Source organism: Rhipicephalus sanguineus, chromosome 1 (assembly GCF_013339695.2).
Source record: "Rhipicephalus sanguineus isolate Rsan-2018 chromosome 1, BIME_Rsan_1.4, whole genome shotgun sequence".
Taxonomy (NCBI): Eukaryota; Metazoa; Arthropoda; class Arachnida; order Ixodida; family Ixodidae; genus Rhipicephalus; species Rhipicephalus sanguineus.
This window is the reverse complement of record NC_051176.1, coordinates 277125756-277149939: the sequence shown is the minus strand read 5'-3', so window position 1 is coordinate 277149939 and position 24184 is coordinate 277125756. Positions and strand designations below refer to the sequence as shown.

Here is a 24184-nt window from a genome sequence, read left to right as displayed (position 1 = left end):
TGCGACATTAAGAGTGAGCAGCTAGTGCACTACTATATCAATTTTCGTAAACTGTTTCTCATTGCGGCAATAAGTGTAGTCTGGACAGATGCACACTTGTGAAACACAGCTTCCCACACAATAGCATTATCTGTTACACCTAGCGTTGATGTGGTTTTACATCCTAAATTAGATTGTGTTCTCACAATAATGCAGCGTTCTGCCAGCGCTACATATATCCTTAACATGTCAAATTGGCAGGAAGGATCCAGTAACCACTTTGATGGCACAGCAATTACACCACTTGTATTCAGAAATGTATCTTTTCATTACTTTAATGTTTTAATTTAGTAGAGATTTCTGGCAAGACAGTGCTCTTTTATACATAAATACTTGAAAAGAGTTAAAGCTAAAGCTACTATGAAAACATTGGGCCACAACAGCAAAGAGAGCACACCTCAGTTGCATGTTGCTTACAATAAGAAAAAGCAGGTTTGTAAAGGTATAAATGGTTCTCAGTTTAAATGCACAACAAATTCCATAAATGCTAAAGAGCAGACAAGAGAAGAAAAATTCGGCAAATCCCACACCGTGTGGGAATCGGTTTCATGTGAAGCAGTTGCCGAGTCATCGTCTGTGCTGCATTTTTTGGCTTTGAGCCAAGCTTTACGAGGTGGATCGACGTGTTTTTAAGTGCAGTAGTTGTGTGCACATCGTAGGCTTAGCAGGCGTGTCGACTACACTGGCGTTTAAAGGGTAACTTATGGTCTGACGCAATGGCAGCACTAACGTTAGACCACAGCTGTACGTCAACATTATCGAAATGAAGTGCACTTTACGGTGCGATGATGTAAATATCATACAGAACTTTTATTAGCGTGTTCCTCCTGGGTCGAGCAACGTTTGAATATAGCTTGCCAAATCATAGGAATGCAAATGTAATGTTTATTAGACTGCTATAAAAGCGGAGCCAACACTGGAACCACAACTGATGTTAACCCGAAATGATGCCTGTATTATAGGAGTACATATGTAATGTTTATTGCTTTGTTATAAAATTAGATAGCACTGCAAACACAACTGATGTTGCACCGACATTACGCTTGCATAGGGTCTTTCTCCAAAGCAGTTACAAGACCTGGTGTGGCTCGGTGGTAGAATACCTGACTGCCATGCGGAATGTTTGGGTTCAATTCCTGCTGGGATCCTGATTTTTATTCTTTGCATTTGTGGGGTCAACACTGCCGATGTCGTGTTTTCTTAACGCTCTCGCATTTAAATTACCAATGTATGTTTTCGCCGTTCCTGCATAGATACGAGATAAACTGTCAATCACCTGTGGCGCATACCTGTATACCGCGGCCCATGGCATGCGGGTATGTGCCGCACGTGTCTGGAGGAAAGGGTTTGACGAAACACGCAACAGGATTTCCACATTATTCATGTCATGACCAGACAGTCATATTCATCAAGCCCTCTTACCCTCCCATACGAATATTGGTCTACACCAAATTAAGGAGGCGATCACGAGAGCACCCAGACGTAGGCGACTAGATAGATAGATAGATACGTAGATAGAAACCCTCAAAGTGCCTTTGGTTCGCTAAAAAATGCTTCGCATTTAAAAAATCTACATTGGTGCCAAAGTATTTTACTAGAAGTGGTGACACAGCCTGAATAACAACTTCCAATCAGCAATATTGTACACAAACATACTTTCTTTTAATACCCTAAGAACGTTGTACGTACTCAAACCAACTTGTTCAACATTGCACATTTTGCTAATCTTTACAGCCATAGCCGTTGCAGGTTTTTTCAGCTTTCACTACAGAGCTACACTACCTCTCTTGCAAAACCTATGTATTTGCCTAAGTATTTACGCAGAGGCTTAGTTTTTTCAACATTTGTAAGAATTGGGAAGCATTATTATGAATGATAAATAATTCTATTGTAAGCGTATTTATTTATTCTAACATTATGTAACGATTACCAGAAAGCTGGGTTCTGTGTTCTATATTGTATGCAATAGTGCCATAGTAAATGTGATCCAACATATGTACCAACAACAGATAGCTTTTGGATAATGGAACCTGAAAACGACTCAAACAAATGCATTTACCCATCTTGTGACTAATGCAGCTATATTACAGCGAACCACAATGAGCATTGACCACATATATACATTAGTTCAAGGCAGCTTGATGTGTGATGGGTTGCTTATTACATTTATACAGAAAAAGACAAAGAAAGGAAATTCCTGTTGACTGCATTGTCCAGCATTATGGCTGACATCTGAGCCGCAACTAATAGATGCGGAAAAGTGAGTAAAGGACAATGAGTGAGGATAGGAAAGAAGACAGTAAGTAGTAAGGAGGCTGTATGCACTTTTACAGATTTCTCTGTTATGTAAATTGTACCTTAGTTCATGTGTCACACACACGACAGCGGTTGTATTAGGAAGTATAAAAGGAAGAAACACTTCCAACAAGCTTACCGCTATAACAGCCCTTTAACTCCGTAACGTTTGTTGGACAAGAACTATTATTTGACACACAAGGGTAGCTTTAGCTTTTCTCACTGAAATCGACGTACTACACATCATCAGCCCTAGTACGTCATAGCACAACCCCTCTTGGGAAGCAGCTGTGTTGGCAGTATATTGTACAGCACATTCCTCTAATCTTTTGCATCCGAGGGTCCTGGCGATATAGCAGTGCTACTTGCATCAATACATTTTAGAACATCATCCAGTCATACCATGTCTACACGCTCGCTGTACATACATTTCACTAACAATTGTCATAATTTTGGTACTTGAGTATTTTAGATTATTTACAGTGACTGTTTTTATGCTGCTGTGCAGGCACGTTACACCTATCCATTGTCATTATCCACGCCATTTCTTACATGTCATATCTCTTGGCACTCTCTGGCCATTATTGACCCTTGCACCATAAAACACCACTTATCATCACCATCGCACGTAACAGAGCCCAGAACAGAGCCCCTATAAGGGCTGTCTTTTTTTACAAACAAAATTAAAAACGAAACCATTTATGGAATATAGCAAAAGTCCACTCAATGAGCATGATTGATTACTCGAAGTGACAGACATTACTTGCACTGGAAATGAAAATACAGCTGAAACCCGCAATAACAAAATAGCGAAATTCTAAGAATTTTCAATTAATTTCAAATTCTCAAATAATTTCATGTCTCCAGTGAGTGCCCATAGTACTCAATGCATTTCGTATTTTTTAACAATGAAATGTTGCTAAACTGCAATCATGCAACAACGAAGATTAACAAGACGTTTCCCCACACATTTACTGCTCGCGCAAGGTTGTAATACTCCAAAATGTTCTCAAATGCATTTGTTTCACACTTAAACTGTGTTAAGTACCACCACACTGCGCTTGCGTGGGTGCCACCATATTTGTTCACACAACAGGCACGGTGCTGGAAGATGTTGCACGCACCAGATGATGTCATTGCCACCATGTCGCTTGCTTTGACTGATTTCTTTTATGCATAGCTATATTAGATTGTAGCCACATCACCTTTTATGAGCGGCCTGGTGGCTTGCTGTTTGCCGTACTCAGGCTGGTGCACATCATGCTTCTCTTGCTGTTCGAAGAATGGGTCAGGGACCCTTTTTAGCTATGTTCTGTCGCATCCACACAGTGACAGTGACAGAGGAGTGATTGCCATGGCTATGTCAGCGCGTGTGCTGGACGCTTTCAAAACGATGTGGGCGTTCTTTGGAATGCACAATGATGTCGCATAATACAACTTGCTGCTCAGACCACTTATAACGTAACCCCTTACAGTGCAGTACCGGCTATAATGCGTTTTTTTCTGACTCCCGTTTACCCTCCCATATAACTCCATGTATACGAATACCGCTTATTGTGCAGTCCCCCGAGATGAAAGACCGGTTATAATGCGGCTGCCGGAACGTTCTCAGAGATGCGAGGGAGCGAGCGTGCTTCTCAGCGGAGATGCGCCGGCGGGGGAGAGAGCAGTGACGGCGTTACGAAGGAGGAGCGGACGCGGAACGAACAAGGAGCGGGGGTAAAAAAAAGGGGGGGGATGGCGGTGGGGGACAGCAGCCAGGCGCGGGTGCATGGTGTGAGGAGGGGGAGCGGTTGCGTGGCCGACGGTGGGACAAAACGCGCAACAAAACGCGCATCAAGGCACCCTAGCCGACGGAGAAGCCTTTGCCCCCTTGACATGCGCGCTTTGCCCAGTCCGCATGACATGCGCGCTCCGCTGCGTACGGGCGCCCGCGTCCGCATCAAGAGCGCGTTACCGCTATTTGTCTCCGTCGGGAAAATAGTTGCTTCGTCGTAGAGCGCAGATATCGCGCGTGCAACCTCGATTCCCCCGCAAGTAACAATGCTTTGAGACGCGATTGAGCTTTCGCCTTTGCCACCAACAGGCGGACTTACAAGCTTGAGAGACTTTTTCAGGATAGTTGCCGCGGCTGTTCTCCCGACCGCGAACCGAAACTGCGTTTCACGCGTGGTGCCCTCGGTTTAGCTCGCGAGTGCGATCTCTTCTACGCCCGATCTCCGTGTTGCCTAGGGCAAGCTTCTCGCGGCGGCGTGCCAAGCTGCAACGCGCACGCTAGGCCTAACGACGTGCTCTAGCTTCCATGTCGGCGGCCGCGGACTACAGAAGTTGCGGTTTGGTGCCGAGTCAGTGAAACATTTTGCAGTTGTTGCATTTAGAAGGGGTGACTTACATCTTTAACGAAAACGCGGGCGTGTGAAACACTCGAGTGGTGGTTCGTGGTCTCCACCGTTTTCGACATGGCGCACGCGCAGTGTGCTACCGCGGTGACTTCCCGTGACGGCGCATTTTTTCCGCTTTCGTTATGTCGGCACCGCAGGTCCGCGGACGCTAACTCAACATTTCTAAATGTAAGCAGACGCAAACTTACATCCCAGTCGCATGCCTCGATAGTCAGAATCGCGCGCCTACCCGTTGGTCATGTTTTGCGCACGTGCAACCTTTCAAAAATGTTGTTTTGGTTATAGTGCGGTACCGCTTATAGTGCGGACATTCGCGACTCCGGCGACTTACGTTATAAGCGGTCTATGCTGTACATGGAAATGGTCATCAAGGCAAGCTAGCTGAATTCTGGCATTAAATTTTCGTTTTACTGATAGTTTTCGTTTTGCTGATCGTGTGCTGTATTATTTTGCGATAGCAAAATTTTCCGGTTTCTCCGCCGATTTTTTTAATGCGGGGTTCAACTGTACCTAATTAACATTTTACTGATCAAATTTTTAGTTAATTACATAAGTATAGATTTGAATTATACAAATTCAAGCCAGTAACTTTACACGCCACATGTTCTTGGAACAAATTTTGAATCTAGCAGCAGTCTTGAGATAACTGCTGTAAAACTTGCATTAAAATGCACTGTTCTATCACTTGCTTTTTTTTTTTTTAATCCAACGGCCCTTTTTGCATCGAAGCTAAAAAATTACCGGAACACAATGCATCTCTTTGCAAGCTATGGGAATGAATATCCCGAAATCTGTGTCATCTAAGCATCTGGTCAGGACTTTTAGTCACCAGCTATGTAAGTTAAAACACGTCCCTGAAAATAAGTAGTTAAAAGTTAATTTTCAAGATTGTTATTTAGTTGTTAATTTATGAATTCATACAGATATCTTTTTTTTTTTTTTGCAAATGATCTTTGAATCTGAAAGTAATCCAGCTGAAGAAGCGGAACGCTACATGCCACAAGTGATTTTTTAAGAGAATTCCGTTACCAATTAAAAAAAACACCCATAGTTTGTAGAACGGCCAGAAGGCTATTCCCAAATGTGTCATACTAATGCCACATAGTTTTTTGAGCTGCTCTCCACACATGAAGGGCTGTACGACTGTAGGAGTGCCTCAGTGCTGTCAGGTGCTTATGCACGCAGTAGCAGCCCAAGAATTTATCCCACAGTGCAAAAATTTGGACTAAAATATATTACAGAGGGTGCACTGGGGCAGAATCTTGGTACTACTGTTAACAGAAGCTGTCTCTCCTGGTTGCTTTCAGAACGTCAATGTAGCTATAGCAACAAAGTAACCACAGTGATAATTTACAGAAATGCAAGCTATACAGACAGATTATTGCAAAAGGCAAAGTGAGGGAAGAAGCTTCCACCATTAATGGTGGTACTGAAGCTCTATGTCAGTGGTCCTTCACAATTACTGCTCCACCAACCTTTTACCTGAAGATGCTTATCACAAGACGGATACAAGTAAATGCAATGCATGGAGCAGAAATGGCAGCATGAAGGGCAGGAAACAACTTTTTACTGTTACCAATTCAACATGCGAGCTACAAAAAGAAAGGGATGTGGGGGAGAAATTTCACTGTTCATTCACACACACCCAGACAGACAAGGCATCGTTCATCAACAGTACAGGGTTCACTTCACATAGATGGTATTTCCCATCCAAAGTTCTTCAAAAGTGGCTTCAAACTGGAAAGTGAAACTGGGTACATGTAGGAGCCAACACGGGAGCGTATCCACCACTGACCAGCCTTTGCTTGGGAGCTGCCAATGGGAGCGTATCGATAGCGATAGTGCTCAGCCCTGATGTACCTAAAGAGAAGAAACAAACCCCAAAACAGGCAATGTGTAAGCATAACTCCCCAAACACAATATGCTCAACTAGAAAAAGATACCCATACCCTAAAGATGTGTAGGGTTTTGGCACGAAAGACCAGTGTTGGACAGAAGTTGGTTCATGGTGGAAAGCAACCAGTCTAATATCAATTACATTGGAAGGAGAATAAACTTTAATCTCTATTTGATTTAGCAACTGTCCTCACGAAATGTAAGAACAATACCAGCACACTGAACTAGTTGACTGCTACTTGTAGTTCTTGGTGCCCAGCTAGTCAAATATATGGATTGGTGTGCAAGAGATACAGTTATGGTTGGCCGTTAGGCATTATTTAAACAAAGAACCAACATGCTCATTCCCACACATTGTGAAGGTTTCTTCGAAGATCTGTAACGGCAGGGACACTGCAGAAGTGAATGCTTCATCACATCTTTGTATAGCTGCACGAAGAAGCACATAATTGCCAAGACGAATTTGCATTTCCCACTCATGCATCCAGCAGCTGAAAGAGGCACTCTGTGCATACATCTGCCATAAGCACTCGAAATTGACCTATTCATGCCTCAGCTGTGAGAAAATTTTTATTAAATACAGGGTTCCACAGACTCAGCCTTCCGCAAATAAGAGAAGTTGTCAAGTTGTACTCCTCCTCACAAAATTAAGCTAGTTAAAGGGGTCATGAACCACTTTTCCAAGTAATGATCTAATGACCTCAGTATCGGAGTGTACTGCCTCCCGAATCTATTGCTGCAAAAATTTTTGGAATCCGTCAAGAATCAGCGGAGTTACGGGGGTTTGGCGCACGCTCCCAGCGCTTTCTCTCTTTTCTCGTGCCGACGAGCGCACTGGAAGCTAGACAGGGAGGGATGGCATGGGGGAAAGAAGTTACGTCAGCGCGCGTCATGAAACGCGATCGCTCTCCCGCTGTGATTCGCTTGCGCGAGTGCGGCTGCCGTGTACTGAGGAGTGCGGCGCCGGCAAGTGGCGGCACCCCGTGGCAAGAAGCGCATCTGATCCGAACGCCGCTCTCGATTTACGTCCGCTATCGGCCAATAAGCATGCTATGTCTCTTGCGACGTAAACGGACAGATCCGCGACGTAAACGGACAGACGCCCCGCCCACCGACGAGAGTGAGAACCGGGCCTCTGTTTGAAAAGAGGGTGCCTGGGGAAACGGCAACTTCGCGCTCCGCTTGTGGCCATTACGCGGCGCGCACGACTGTAATATTTTGCAGAGCAGTTCATAGCCGTGTCAGCTTTCCGCAGGATGTGTTTTTTCAACAAGCCCAAGGGGTGCTTCATGACCCCTTTAACCTTAACAGTCACCAAGTAGGCAAAAGTTCCCAGTTGTGCACGGTTGCCACTGAGGCACTAAAAAGCAAAGTAGCAAACAATTAGCACTTATATAAGCGTAACAGAAAACCAACTCAAGCAGGCGTTTTGTGCACTTTCATTTCAACTTCTTCCGAAATTGGAGCAAAAAGTGAATGTGGCATGAAACATCGGAAGAACTTCATTGAATGTAAGTCGGGGGTGGTGTACCATGTGCCTTTCTCGTGTGGTGCTTCATATATTGGGCAAACGGGGCGCTGCCTGAATGTTCGTCTAAGGGAACATCACAGCTCTTTGAAAGGCACACCTTACACAGACTTGGCTATGCACTGTAAAGGTTGCAATGGTTGTTCGCCACTTTTTGAAGCAATGCAGATTTTGTTTGCCCACAAGCACCAGATGGCAAGGGAAATGGTTGAAGCTGCCACGATTAAACAGGAGACTGGCACGTGGATTAGCTACCCTTTGCTACATCTATCGGAGGGTGAGTATGCATACCTTCAGCAAAACCTGTCAGATAATTTCGGTATGCAGTTTCGTTGATATTAGCTTTGGCGATGACAACTTCTGATTTTGGTTTTCACGTAAGTAATTGTTTGTTTGATTTTGTTTTGTTCATAGATGTTCACGTGATGTCGTATCTTAGTTGATTTGTTGTGATGCTCTTGCCAACTATAAGAAGCGGGTGTCCTTTTCAATAAACTTTAGTTTTCAGTCAGCACCTGTCCCATGTCTTCTTCTTTGTGTCCAATTTTTCCACGCGCTAAGCCTCACCATGAATAACAATACACTTCATATACCGGCCATTTCACCCTTTGTTATGGACTGAAGCGACATCCCACAGTTATGGATGGAGCACTTGGCAGAGGATCAAACTGAAATTCATTCGAGTTTGGTTTGGGTTCACACTTTTCAGTCCAGTTCAGGTTCAGCTCTGGAGCAAGAACTATAGCCGTTCAAGCAGGGTCACAGCATTTTGAACCACTTCATTCGGTTCAAAATGCGGTTCAAAATATTCTCATGGTGTCAGTTTTTTTTTTAATATTTTTTTTGTTGTGCTAGTGGCAAATTGGTGTTGGCTTTCGTGTGATATTTTAAATTGTATGTCTTCAGGTATGCTTTCTAGTTTTTGAATTTGGCTTTTCCGTTCCTCCGACAAAAATGGGAAATATGTGTTTTTTGTTGCACTGCTTCTGAGCAAATGTATGGGTGGAGGGACCCTAGTCAGGCAGAGGTAATCTGCCTTTAGTCCCTTAAAACCAGGCAAACTTTCCTTTTGTCTGAATAAACTGAATGAAAAAAAAAAATGTGTTCAAAGAAAAAAAGTGAAAAGAAAAAAGTGCAGTACATTTGGAGGGACAAGTTTAGTTGGGTATTGAGTACAACAGCTGCGATTTATCTTATTTTCTCTGGCACTAATCTGAGAAAGTGTTTTAAAATGAGGCACAGTTGTAAATGTTCCCATTTTTTCTTTTTGCATGTTTTCTAGCTTACAAATCTTTTCTCATTGAAAAAGTGACTGTTTCTTGTATTTTAGGAAGGTTACTGCAAGAGGACAGAATTATAGGCACAAGAAATGTGGGTTTTAGGCAACTAAAAAAAAAGGCACTTAAGACCTCCTTTTAGGCATGATAGCAGCCAAAATAGGCACTATAAATTATTTGCAAACAACCTGTTTCATGTACTGAAAGTGTGTACCCAATTTTCACAGCAGGAAAGATGGTGTGGTCACTTATGGGATCTGAAAACTGGCAACTGTATATTGCACTTCACAGGGCTTCGTAGAAAATACTAGAGGACGCTTTTTTGTTAATACACATTATGGAGCTAGCGTTATACAGGGTGTGTCAAGAAATGTGTCCGAAAATCCTCAAAAATAAGGGAAATAAAATATTTGCTTGCTGCCTTCATAATTACTTTTTCTATAACAGCAGACATCTTAAGATGGCTAGAGACATCAATTACGCCAGTGATTAAAAAAAATAACTTTTCAATTAGCAGAGACTGGCAGTCGGGTCTAGTGGGAGACTTGAAGTCCCTCCTGTGAAGAGCCCATCGCCACTTTGAGATTTAAAAAAAGGGGCCGCTGGGAATTATCGTGGAGTTATGAAACTTTACCAAATTCACTGGCGAAACCGAAACTGAAGTGCCAATGAGCGCCTCTACCAGACGACCAAAATAAAATCACTGTTCACGACACTGATTGCAGTGGTGTTAGTTCTACATTCGTTAGCGTATGCGCAACACGCATGCTATCATACCAAGCGCAGCCCATACACACATGAAGCGAATTCGATCAAGAGTTGATATAATGATGCTCGCTCATTCTAGGCGTCTCAGAAGAATATGGCAGTTGCGCTCTTCTGTGTCTTGGCTTCGCTTTTGGTGGTGAAATTGGTCAGATTTCATGACTCTGCGAATATAACCAGTGGCTTTTTTGGAGATATCTAAGTGACGAAGGGGTATTTGCAGGAAGGGCTCCGATTCTCCCATTCGACCCAACTGCCTTTCTCCACTAATTAAAAGGTTAATTATTAGTTTTTTAAAATTACTGCCGTGATTGATGTCTCTAGCCATCTTGAGATTTGTGCCACTACAAATAAGGTAATTATGCAGGCAGAGAGGAAATATTCCATTTGCCCTTTGTTTGATGATTTTCAGACGTACTTTTTTAAACACCCTGTATAGTGTCCATTCCGACACAATAAACAGGCAGTTCATATCTGACAGCCTAACACTTCTGCAAACAATGGTACATCAAGTAAACTAAGCGTGAAAAATGCAATATGCGCCGGGACTGTTGCTAAATTGTTAATGAGAGACGCTAACTTCAAGCCTAATAGATTCAAGTCCAGAAATGTCCAGTTAAAGGGATGCTGAACGAAAATATTAATAAATGGGAAAGCATTGGAATGGCACGCAGAAGTGCAATAGTTTCAATACACAGTGTTTATTTCACACAGTTTTGAGCAGATGGCTGCATCTTTGGAATTATGTGAGTACAAGCCAGTGGCATGCCAGACAGCACAGAGCTGCATGCCAACAGTCATGATGTCATGCCTACCTGAGGCATGACATCATGACCATTGACATGCAGTTATAGGTACAGCACCAAACACAAAAATATTCGCATTTCATTTTGACTTTGATTAGTAGAAGCTTTATTTGAACACTCTCAGCATTTCTACAAAGGTCAAATCAAAGAGCAGATTATATAAATGAATTGTTGTTCGGACATACAAAAGGCAAGAAATTAGGGTGACCTTGGGAAAATATGAAAACCTAACAGCAAGAATTTTATTCCTTCAGCAGATCCTTGCTATTGCAAGAAAATACTCGTAAAACAAAGGTTCAATGCAAGTTAAATTTAGTCACTTACATTGGTGGTTCTCTGTTCATAAAAGGGTTCTTCAAGATGATTTTGGAAACATTTTTGTCATTGACTAGCAGTTTTGCAACAAAGTGGAAGAGCCATGGGTGGCTCTGATAGTCCTGAAAGAAAAATGAGATTTAGTTTCTTAATATTTATTTTTGTTCTTCTTCCTTAGGACTTCCTTAGTACAATTCTTAGAAACAGCAGTTTTTCAAATACAGTGAGTACTTTTCTAAAGAGGAACAGGAGCACAGTCATGCATAACTGTCCGAACATGTTACAGAGGGTTTTTTCTTATACCACCACTCAGCAAACTCGCAATAACCCGCCAGGTGGCTTAGCAGCTGCAGACTTTTGCTGCTAAGCACGAGGGCATAAGTTTGAATTTGCATTTATTTGTGAAAAATAAGCACAAATCATGCAAATACATCAGAAACAGCTGGATCATGCTAGTGTTGATCCAGACATAAACAATAATAGTGATATATGTAGACTAGAGCACTGCACGGGCCCAGGCCGACCCGAAAGCCCGGGCCCGGCTCGTACGTCCAAAGCATTTTCCAGCGGTCCCGGACTGGGCTCGGGCTTGAAAGTGCGGGCCTGGGCCGGGCCCGGGCTTGAGGCTGCGGGCCGGGCCGTACTCGGGCCTGCTCATTAAAAGGCCTAAGTCGGGCCTTCGAGCGAACGTTATGCATTGCATGGTCTAAGGCATTCTGTGCCAAGCTGAAGCGACACATGCAAAGAGCTGACTCTTAGTAAAGCTTAGCAAAGAAAATAGAAAAATAGTTGAAGTTCTATTTTTCTTTCTTTTCCACAAAAAGGAACACGGCTTCCGCTCCACAAGCAAACCGCTCCACAAGCAATTTCCCCGTTACCATTTTTGCGATTACACTCTATACTATTACATTATTATAACTCCAATGCTAACGGTATATATCTATACTGGTGCGTCTATGCATCAAGTATGGTGTGTAGCAGCTTGATTATATAATTATATTGTACATGGTGATTACGTTTCCGTGACAACGTTAGAACATGAACGATTTATATTTCATCTGCTTTTGGTGGCTGTTCACCATATATATCATTAACGTTTTTTACCTTGCTGCAACAAATTATTGATCAGGAGCCTCTTTTAAAAAATTGTGTAATTAATGTTTCCAACGCGAGTGTAGAAAAGAGCATTAAAGAAAATGTCCCAGATTTGCTTCTAAATCTTGTTGCTATGTTTTATTTTCACTATACTCTTACTGTAATGACTTGCCATGAGCCATATAGGCAACATTTCATTTATATTCCTTGCTATTACGTGCCAAAACGACGATATGATTACAAGGCACGCCGTAGTGGGGACTAGGTTAATTCTGACCAAGTGGAGTTCTTTAACGTACACGGGTACACGGGTGTTCTTGCATTTCGCCCCCATCAAAATGTGGCCGCCGTGGTCGCGGGAATCGCACCCGCGTCCTAGGACTTAACAGCGAAACAGCTTAACCGCTGAGCTACCACTGCGGGCGAAGCAACATTTCGATGCATGTACACACCAGATTTTCCGTCCGATCACCCGCTACAAAGCGCAAGGCATAATTAATACTAATTATCAACAACTAATATCCTCTAGCGGGCCCAGGCCGGGCCTGGTCACGAACACACGCGCCCTGGATAAATTTAGTAATGAACGCCCGGGCTCGGGCTTGGAACCACGGGCCCGGGCTGGGCTCGGGCTTCATAAAGCGGGCCCGGGCCCGGGCCAGAAAATCAGGCCCGTGCAGTGCTCTAATGTAGACAATAGCAATACCCACCATGGCCGAGTTCAATTCCTAGCCATGGTGGCTGCATTTCGATGGGTGCAAAATGTAAAAACACCTCCTTGCTTATGTTTAGCTGCACACTGAAGAACTACCTTCGGATCAAAATTGATCCGAAGTCCCCACTGCAGAATGCCTTATAATCATATTAAAAGGACACTAAAGGCAAATATTAAGTCGCCGTTGATTGTTGAAATAGCGGTCCAGAAACCTTGTAGTGCTACTTTTATGCCAAGGAAGTGCTTATTTTGAAATAAAATCACGTTTTAGTGGTCCGCATTGCGTTAGCGCACTTCAAATCACCCGCCTGAAATCCGTCTTTCACACGCCACTGCTGCCGTGCCCAACGTTGCCCGCCTTTACTGTGCGGCGGCGTTCACTGGCGGCGTGCGCCATTCGGGCATCCGGCAACACCACATGCATGGGGTATTTTGTCGAAATTTCTGTCAGAGTGACTTTCAAGAGCGCGCAAAGCACACGCGGCAGTACGTGATACTGAAACTACCTCTGAGACGCGACCGCGTGAGCGAAGCAGGGTGCCGGGCGAAGTGCAGTTCAGCGAAAACAGAACCCTTGAAGGGTACGCATTTGGGCTGGTTGGTTCATGATTACGGGTGAGAAACAGCGCTAAAAAGACGGGACAAGAAAGGACACAGCGCCGTCGTCTCGTGTCCTTTCTTGTCCCGTCTTTTTAGCGCTGTTTCTCACCCGTAATCAAGAACCCTTGAATCGCGCGCCGTTCCCCATGGCAACGCCAAAGAAGTTCTTTTTTCCACGAATCAAACAGAAACGAACAAACAGCATTTTATTACATCTCTTGACGCACGGAAGGTTCTTTTTTTATAGCTGCTAGTTTGATTACTAATGATTAATTGTAGGCAGACTCTCATACGTCATCTGGATCATTTTGAAAATGTGCCGCTCATGGCGCTCATCGTGTGATACATTTAGCTTAATTTCTCGGTAAGTAGGGCACTGCTGTTGATAATATTGCCGTTTTAGACGTCATACATTGAGCTTTCACTCTGACATAATTTGTTATTTGCCTTTAGTGTCCCTTTAAATGCGAAGCATTTCTTAGTGAACCTTTGACACTTTGAGCGTTTCTATCCACGTATCTGGGCGCTCTCATGATCGCCTCCTTAACTTGGTGTAGACAGAAATTGGCAGAGGAGGGTAAGAGGATTTGACGAATATGACTGTCGGGTCATGACATGAATAACGTCAAAATCCTGTCGCGTACGTCGTCAAGCCCTTTCCTACAGACACGTGTGGCACATACCCTTTTAGCATGGGCCGCGGTGTACGGGTATGCACCACAGGTGATTGACAGTTTATATCTAACCAGGAACGGCAACAACAGACATTGGTAATTTAAGTGCAAGAGCGTTAAAAAAAACCGAGATCGACAGCGTCGACCCGATGAATGGAAAGAATAAAAATTAGGATCCCAGCACGAATCGAACCCGAGCATTCTGCGTGGCAATCAGGTATTCTACCACAGAGCCACGCCAGGTGTATAAACTGGTTTGGAAAAACAGCCTATGCAGGCGTAATGTCGGTGCAACGTCAATTGCGGGTGTGGTGCTGGCTATTTAATTTTACAAGAAAGCAATAAACACTACATATGTACTCCTACGATACAGACGTCATATCAGATTAACGTCTGTGGTTCCAGTGTTGGCTCCGCTTTTATAGCAGTCTAATAAACATTACATTTCTATTCCTATGATTTAGCAAGCTATATTGAAGCATTGCTCGACCCCGGGGGAATACATTAATGAAAGTTACGTATGATATTCACCTGACTGCATCATAAAGTGTTCTTAATTTCTATAATACCGACATATGTACTCTAACATGAGGGCTGACGTTGTGTCGCACCATAAGTTACCCTTTAAACGCCAGTGTTGTCGACGTGCCTGGTAAGCCCACGATGTGCACACAGTTACTACACATACAAAAACACTAGGGATGGGCAAATATTCGGGCATTTCGAATATTCGAACGAATATTACAGTATTCGAATACGCTTCGATACGAATTTAGATTATTCGAAACGAACAAATATATGTATACATTTGACCACACATAACTCCCTGTAAAGGTGGTTTCACTGCAGTGTCTGGTTGCTGTGCCGTGAAACAACCCATCCAGGGGAAATCTGCACTGCCGCGAAGCCACACTTCAAGGTTAAATGTACATATTTTTTAAAGTTTAAAAGCGTGTTATATGGGCTCATATGCGCTAAGTACAGTCATTTTTAAATTGTAACATCTTGCACCGCTTATAACTTGCACCCTATTGCTATTAAAATCTTGATACTATTCAAGGCTGCTTCCACTTCATTTCAAACCAAAAAAGTGACATTCACTCATGCCTAGTTCCAATCCTCAAAAATATTGTGCAAGGGTCATGACAAAAATGCTCATTTTTCTTAATAATATGCGGTAAATACTATTCGAACTATTCGATTTGAAATTATTCGACCAAATCACTATTCGCTTCGGATTAGCTTCAAACCTCAAATTCACTATTCGCCCATCCCTAAAAAACACGTCTATCCACCTCGTAACGCTTGGCTCAAAGCCATAAAATACAGCACAGAAGTACTCGCTGACTGCTTCGCCTGAAACCGATTCCCACAACGCGTGGGATCTGTCGAATCTTATTGGCTTTGGCATGTAAAACCTCAAAATTTCATTTTGATCGTAATCACAAAATTCGGCAGATCCCACGCCTTGTGGGAATTGGTTTCATGCGAAGCAGTCAGCGAATAGTTCTATGCTGCATTTTTTTAGCGTTACGAGCTGGATCTACGTCTTTTTGTAAGTGTAGTAGTTGTGTGCACATACAGTAGACTCTCAGTAAACGTAAATCTTGAACGGAACAGCTGCTCCTAATATGATTGGTTTCATACTTGGATTCTGCAACCCTGCTCCTCTCTCAGTAAACGGAACTCTTCTTAAATGGAACACATTTTCCAGGTCCTTTCAGGTTCCGTTTAACGAGAGTCTACTTTAATCAGCTCACCAGGCACGTCGACAACACTGGCGTTTAAAGGGTAACTTAGGATCTGACGCAACGTCAGCACTCACGTTAGAGCACACATGTGAGTATTATCTAAACGAAGTGCACTTTACGATGCCATGATGTGAATATCATACATAACTTTCGTTAGCATATTGCTCCGGGGTCGAGCAACGCTCGAATATAGATTGCTGAATCATAGGAATACAAATGTAATGTTTATGAGACTGCTATAAAAGTGGAGCCAACATTGGAACCGCAGACGTTAATCTGACGTGACGCCTCTATCATAGGAGCACATATGTAATGTATATTGCTTTGTTATAATATTTGAGAGTCAGCACCACAGCCACAATTGATGTTGCACCGACATTACGCCTGCATAGGGTGTTTTTCCAAGGCAGTGTCTAGACCTGGCGTGGCTCTGTGGTAGAATACCTGACTACTACGCAGAATGTTCAATTCCCTCTGGGATCCTAATTTTAGATGCGAAGTATCTTATGGCGAAGTTCAATCCGGTGGTGGTGGTGGTGTGCGGCGTGACCACCCTTACTGCGCATGCGCATACCCTCTCCACTTCCCCTCTCCCTCACCCCTTTCCCCTCTCTACTTTCACTCTCCCCTCCCCATCTCCACTTCCCCTCCCCCTTTCCACTCTTCCTCTGAAACGCAGGCTAGACATGCCGAAATTCTCTCCTGCACAACGCCGCGATGAGCTCGAGCGCATGCGCGTCCCCTCCCCCTCTCTCTCCTTTCCTACGCTGCCCCCCCCCCCCTCTCTCGCCCGCGTGTCGACCGCGTTCCCCGCTCGCCCTGTGAGAATTAACGGCCAGGCTAGATGGAAGACACGACGCGCGTAGCGTCCCTCTTCGCGTTCCACGACACGAGGTCGGTAGCATGCCCAACGAACGCCAACGGAACGCGATCATGCAAGTGCTCCGGCTTCGCATCGCCTCATGGTCTCCTTCAGCGGGAAATGGTGTAATTTTTATTCTTTGCATTCGTCGGGTCGACGCTGCCGATGTCGCTTTTTCTTAACGCTCTCGCATTTAAATTACCAATGTCTGTTGTCGTTCCTGGTTATATATAAACTGTCAATCACCTGTGGCGCATACTCGTACACCGAGGCCCGTGGTAAACGGGTATGTACCACGTGTGTCTGGAAGAAAGGGTTTGATGACGTACGTGACAGGATTTTCACGTTATTCATGTCGTGACCCGACAGTCATATTCATCAAATCCTCTTACCCTCCCATGCCAATTTTCGTCTACACCAAGTTAAGGAGGCGATCACGAGAGCACCCAGATGTAGGCAAGCGGGCGGGCGGGTGGACGGACGGACGGACGGACGGGAGAATAGTTAGATAGAGAGATAGATAGATAGAAACGCTCAAAGTGCCAGAGGTTTGCTAAGAAATGCTTTGCATTTAATAACAAACAGGGAGGAAATGTCTCATAAATGTTACAATTAAATTGTAGGACTTTACCAAAGAAGCACAGTGGGTCATGGTGGATACCATTGTGGAGGGCTCCAAATTAATTTTGACCTACAGGGGTTCTTTAGAGTGTACCAAAAGCACAATACATGAGCATTTTTGCATTCTTCCCCCATCAGAATGCAACTGTCAGACCTGAATTGATCGCGTGGCCTTGTTTTCAACAGCAAGATGCCACAGCTGCTGAGCTAAAGTCTCAGTGGCAGGTCTCTCAGAGACACGGCCAATGCAGCTTCAGTGAAAGGACAACAAAATTACCTGAAAGCCAGCAAACCACATCAGCCAGTCTAGCCTGTAGTGATATGGGCTGATGACACAGGGTCGCCTGAACACATTGCCAGGCTTGCAGAAGAATTCATATTCTTCCCAGACAGCACTCTTGTTATGTGGATCGAGGCTGTGTGTCCCTTGAATTATAACCTCTTTTCTGGATTTTGTTATACTGTGTGGACACATAGGGAAGAAGAAGAAGAGAGAGAGCTATTAGACATTTTGAGACTGGCGCCTTACCCAACAGATAACTTGTTTCATCTTTATTTATTTAGAAGACACTGGAGACATTTATGAGGCCATGGCAGGAAGCGCATGTATCGAATATGAGACAGGAGCACTGACTTGCACCTGGCATGTTCAACTACTGTCATGGCCCACGGTGCTGGCCCTAATTTTCTACAATGCTTTTGTCCTGTGCTCACCTCCTCTTTTCAATGTGTCATTGTGATGTGCGTTGCCTCCTTTGTTTCTTCGCTGGCTACGCACTGCTATGTTGACCAAAGTAAGAATGGCGAGCATGCATTAATGAAAAGCAGCTGTGCTAGATCATGAAAACTGGCAGCCTTTATGTAAAACACTGCATGTTATCCAAGTGCATTATCTACTGGTGGAAAAAAGCTCAACAGGCTCACTGCTGAGCTTGACAACCAGCAGTGCTAGTCGCATTGAAAGATGACACAGGTGTACTGAGCAACTGCAGTTATGTATGAGTGCTAAATTTTAATGCCACCTATTTATCACTTTATGGAGCTAGGACTAGCAGGATGTTAATTGGGCTACCTTAGTGGCCAAATCAACACTTCCCTCTGTCTTACTTGGATATTAACAAGACATACAATATACAAAAAAAAGAAAAGAAACATGACAGGTGATACTGCCACAACAAGAAAAAAATTCCAAATAAAAATTCCCACTAAGCATAAAAAAGACATTAAAGGAAAATAACCATTTATGTTACAGGGATAGATTGATGCTTGAGAACATCTAAAACATTAATATTACTGACAGCAGTGCTCTAGTACCCACGAAATTAAGGTAAATGTAGGACACATCTTGCAACTTCAGAGTAGTACTAGTACTAGCCCAATGACGTAGCAACTCTTCCATATAATTCTCTCACTACAGTACACAACCACATGTAATAAAAGTATCGATGCAGTGCATTTACGGATGAAATGATCTGCTAGTACCTCTATTTGATTTTCGGAAAAAAAATAACTTTTTAATGTTACCCTCGACAACAATGTGGGTGGTCTAAAGGTTTTATTTTTCCCCCGCTGTGCGCTGTCCATGCAATTGTGTGTCAGTAGTATCGTTATCGCATAGCACTGTGCTGGCTCTGCTCACTTGCAAAACTCACTATAACTCAAAGCAAGAGAGAATAACATGTGTTTACACACATGCAATGTGTTTCATGCAAGAAACCATAGTGCTGACTGTCGGTTAATAAAGAGTGGTAATGGTGTGTGCAATGTCACAACTCTTCACTCAGGGGGCAGGCGATTTGGATTGCACCAGGGGTATGCGGACCCTTGAAGCACAATTTTCCCTTAAACCAGGCGTTTCCTCGAAACAAGCACTGCAATGTTTCTGGAATGGTATTTGAACAGCCGACATTGACTCAATGTTTGCCTTTAGTGTCCCTTTAGTGTGTTGATAAGGAGTGCTCATGGGTACTTATTTCCAATCTGCTGTATCACATGGAATAGACATAATTAATATTCTAGTCCTAGCGTTACACAAGAATTAGTGGTTCTTCATAATGAATCTGACAGTTGCATGTCCAGTGCTCTGATAATTAGAGGAGAAATGATTATTCTTAGGCAATAAGAGAAATTTTAAGCTGAGAATTTCCTTGTTTTCTACAGAAACATTTCAGTGAAGAAATAAATTTTTAAAGGGGCCTTGCAACACTTTTCCAAGTAGCCATAGAATGGCTCCACTAAAGGAGCTTATTGCCTCACGAATCCGCCGCAAAAACTTTTAGAATCCGTTGAGTACGAGCGGAGTTACAAAGATTTGTCGCATGCTGTAATTGCTTTCTCTCTTCTCTCGCCCTGACAAAAGCGCTGGAAGCTAAGCAGGGAGGGGTGCCATGGGGGAAGAAAGTGCATCGCGCGTGCCTTGTGACCTTGAGCATTAGAATAACAGAGAGCTGAGCTAGTTGGTAAGTATTCATTCTAAAAAGACAGGGCGTGCAAACACGGACACAAGAAAGAAGTCAGGACACCACAAACGCCGACTAACAACTGAGGAGACGCACAACGGCTGAAAAGAAAGAAGGCACGAAAACTTATCTGCGCATGCCCATGCAACAGGCGAACCTATCAATCCAGCACGCGTGGCGGTCTACGTGGAAGATAACTGTTAAGGCATTTGATTTCATCTTTATGCAAGTTAATCGACGGTTGGCTCACGCATGTGCTACCACTATTCTCGATATGCCATGCTTCAATCATCAGGCGCGTTTCTTCATTTCTATGCCGGTACAACACTGCGCATTCATCGAATTTTGGCGTGCACTTACAATCTCGACAATGTAAAGATAGATTAGAAGCTGAGCCTCCTGTTAGCGATCTCTTATGTTCCAACAATCTCTGGTTGATGCATCGGCCCGTCTGTCCTACGTAGAAGCGGCCGCAGCTGAAAGGGACCTTATACACCACATTCGTATGGCAATCAGTGAATTTATTGGTGTGTTTTACGAAACAAATATCGGTCCGCTTCTTGTCTTTTACTCGCTCATTCTTCCTCTGCACAGCGGCACAAATCTTACCTAGCTTATTGGCAGCCGTGAAAACAACATTAATGCCGTATCTAGTTCCTACTTTCTTTAGCCTGTGAGATACGCGATGAATGTACGGTATACCTACGACACGTTTCTTCCTATCGCTTTCTGCAACCATGCTCGGACTTAACACAATAGACTTCTTTAAATGTTCAGCGACCGTGGCCACTACATCACGAGGATACCCTACATCTAAAAGACGTGTAACCTGTGCGTTAAAGCTATCACTCATTTTGTGCTCACACGACTTGGTGAGGGCTGACTTAAGGCAAGACATGGCGATGCCGTTTTTTACAACCTTCGAGTGCTTCGACGAAAAATTTAACAGCGGTTTCAAAGATCTAGGAGAATACTGCCAGCACACGTGGTTCTTCTGGAACTTTTTTTTCCTTCGAACGCACACGCAAGTGACGGCCTTTTGCGGTGGCCGCAGTAACTACCGAGCACGCCATGTTCAATTCAGCCAATGGCATGGAACTTGTGTCAGTGACGCAATGATATTGAGTCAATAGCGTCATTTGTCAAGAGAAGAGGAAGCGATTTTTAGCTGACTGAGGATTTATTGTAAATCCAAGGCTGCATGCTGCACTATAATGTTTGGCTTGCGTGTTCTCGGGAGCATCGACTACAGATTGGCAGCGTTTTCTGACCATGCTGAAAAAGTGTTGCAGGGCCCCTTTAATAGTATGTGCAGGAGTAAAAATATCTGCAATTCTCAGGTGAGTACGCTCAGTGGCCAAGAATAGACGACCTATTTTTTTTTTTTTTAAATAGAGAAATCGAAGGAGCACAGGGAAAGCACACTGCATCAGTCAAACTGGCATTTAGATTACCTAAATCAAGAGGCCTACACTGCTAAGAAGCAACTTGCAATGTTAAATTCATGCCATTATATTGGTAGTGCTGCCGAAAAAATTTTAAATGACATGCGTAGAGGCCGCTTTGCACTCGTTCATCAGAGACGCATGCCTTTAGAGCATGGCAACACAGACTGTGAAGATTGTTAACAACGTTCATATAAAATACTTAATTTGGTAGTTAATAATGTACTTGTAAGATACTTTGAAAGTCGATGTCTAATTTAACTGAGGCAACAATAAGCTATAAATACTTAGTACCTTGTCCCTCGCATATAATACTATGTACCAGGTATCGCTTATCCTAATACAGTGAACCTTCATTACAAGAGACACACAAGGGACTCAGAAAACATGTCTCTCGTAACCAAGGTCTTTCGTTACCGAAAATTTAAAAATGCTGAGGAGTCGGACTAGATCACTCTTTTATACATCAGCATTAAAGTGTGTTTAAACACACATCTGCAGTAAATTTCTCAGGATGGCTTAAAGAAGTCATTCATAGTATAGTTTGTTTTTTAGTGACAGCAGATTGTATTAGCTTCTTTCCTAACTTCTGGAATTAAAGCACTTCACTTAGCGAGCCTTGCAAGAGTGAGTGCGGGAGCGTGACAGCAATTACAAAAGCATTATGACAGAAAGTTCGGCGCAATTTGTAGTCACAACCATGCAAGAAATGACATCCGACTGTGTAATGGAACAGAGTCAAGACAAGGGAATGAAAATTGCAGAGCATACCAGTTGGTAATACGACATCGGCTGCATTGCATGAGCATGTCTGGGCTGCATCTCTTCTAAATAGTCAAGAATTTACCCTAGGGACCCAAAATAGTTGCCCTCGGTAACCGAGTGTCTCTTGTAACCATGTCTCTTGTATGCAATATTGTTAACATGTCGAAGATAAGAAAACCAACCAAACCATTTTCAAATGTCTCTTATAACTGAGTGTCTTTTGTAACAGGGTGATTCCACGAGAGATCGAACATGCCTGTCCGGTCGCAATTTTTGTTTTGCCTGGGTTTTTTATATGTTATGTGGGCACATTCAAAGTGCACGGAACTGGAAATTTTATTTCCGAAAAACGCTCCCAGCACGCCAAAAAAATACTTGAAGGTGGCGGCGCGGGCCTCCTGTTTTTGCTCGCTGCAATGTTTTCGGATTTCACGGCCGAATTTAGCGCGCACTATAAAAGATGTGTCGAAAATTTTTTTGCTGGTTTTAATACGCATTACTGTGAATTACATCCATGCTTTTTTATGCCGTCCTCAAAAAGAAGAAAATGGGAAAAAATGGCAAACACAGCCGAAATCAAAAAAGGGTCCTAACTTTGAGGCGCCTTGGCGCCTTTGCTATTTCAAACAGAAACTTGAAAACAATGTCAACGATAGAAAAGAGCCTTTGCAACATATATACGGAAGATCATTTTCCTACGGGCAACGCAAAAAAAGAAAAAAATAGTTAAAGAAGCGAGTTTTTTCAAAAAAGTACATTTTCAAAAAATAAAATAAACTCCGGTCTCAATTTTGACGACAATTTTTTATCGAAGAGCGCTTATGTCAGTGAACACACGGTTTTAATATCATATGTCCTCATTTGCTTTGTTTACGAGATATAACTGGCCAAAATGACCCTTGCTGTGCGTGCTCACTTCAGTGCGACTGATGGTTATTAGCTTGCATTGTGCGTAAATCGCAGTTTTAATTATTCTGCTGCAGCAAAACCTTGCTCTGGTGGCTTTTCGTCAAGAAAAATGTGTTCTCAGATTTTATTTGGTTCTAGCGTGTGCAAAAGTGGGCTGCTGCCGCCCTCTAAATGGCCAACGTGCAAACATTTTGCAGCCTACAACCTCGCCCACAATCACCAGAGGAAAGATGGGCGTGCCTGTTCAAGATAACAAACGCTTCTTGAATGCCTGGTCTACCTCATCGCGGTTAGATGTAGACAAGTTTTCCTTGAGGAGCGTAAAGCAATGCAAGCAGACCTCGCAGGTGTCGCGAAGATCCTCAGCCTATGACAGTAGCTTCTGGAGGTAGGCAACAACAAAAAGAGCAAATAAAACAATGTGCGCAACGAAAACGTTTTCCTCAGCAATCTTCTTTTTGTGAACGCAAAAATAACCGGCACAGAACAATCGGACGTAGACATGGGCCGCGCGCATCACGTGTAGTGAATAGCTAGACCTAGAGCACAGGGGCGTAGCCAAGGGGGGTGGGGGGTCCAACCCCCCCCCCCTCCCCGAAATTTTTCAGTTTTGCTTGTGTTTATATACACGCACACATACAAACGCACGCACGAACATACATAAAGTATGGTTGAACCCCCCCCGAAAAAAATTTCTGGCTACGCCCCTGCTAGAGCAAGTCGAAACGTTTATACTGAATGGCGCCGCACAAATTATCTCACATCTGCGCAGCTGTCATGAATGCCTTTCCAGAACTGCTCACGGTTTAATATTTTATGACTAAGGGTGTCTAGGCGCTTTGGGCTGTAATAATTAATTTGTAGGCCGCACTCATTGTCAAAATTAAGGGCAATGTCCGTCTGGCGCCACCAATGACCTCTGCTGTCCTCGACGTGGGAAAGCACTTTAGTAAAGTGGCAACAAA

General features: G+C 43.5%; 1 protein-coding gene across 3 annotated transcripts in view; it reads right to left on the bottom strand.

The window, feature by feature from the left end:
- Positions 1-3: 3 nt before the first annotated feature.
- LOC119379027 (lipase maturation factor 1) overlaps positions 4-24184 on the bottom strand; it is a 54999-nt gene continuing 30818 nt past the window's right edge. For all 3 annotated transcript variants that reach the window (XM_049411847.1, XM_049411846.1, XM_049411848.1), the window contains 3 exons: positions 17919-18102; positions 11333-11445; positions 4-6596 (listed from right to left, as the gene is read on the bottom strand). In XM_049411847.1, the coding sequence (XP_049267804.1) occupies positions 6425-6596; positions 11333-11445; positions 17919-18102 (469 nt within the window). In that variant the 3' untranslated portion in view covers positions 4-6424. The remainder of the gene's footprint in view (positions 6597-11332; positions 11446-17918; positions 18103-24184) is intronic.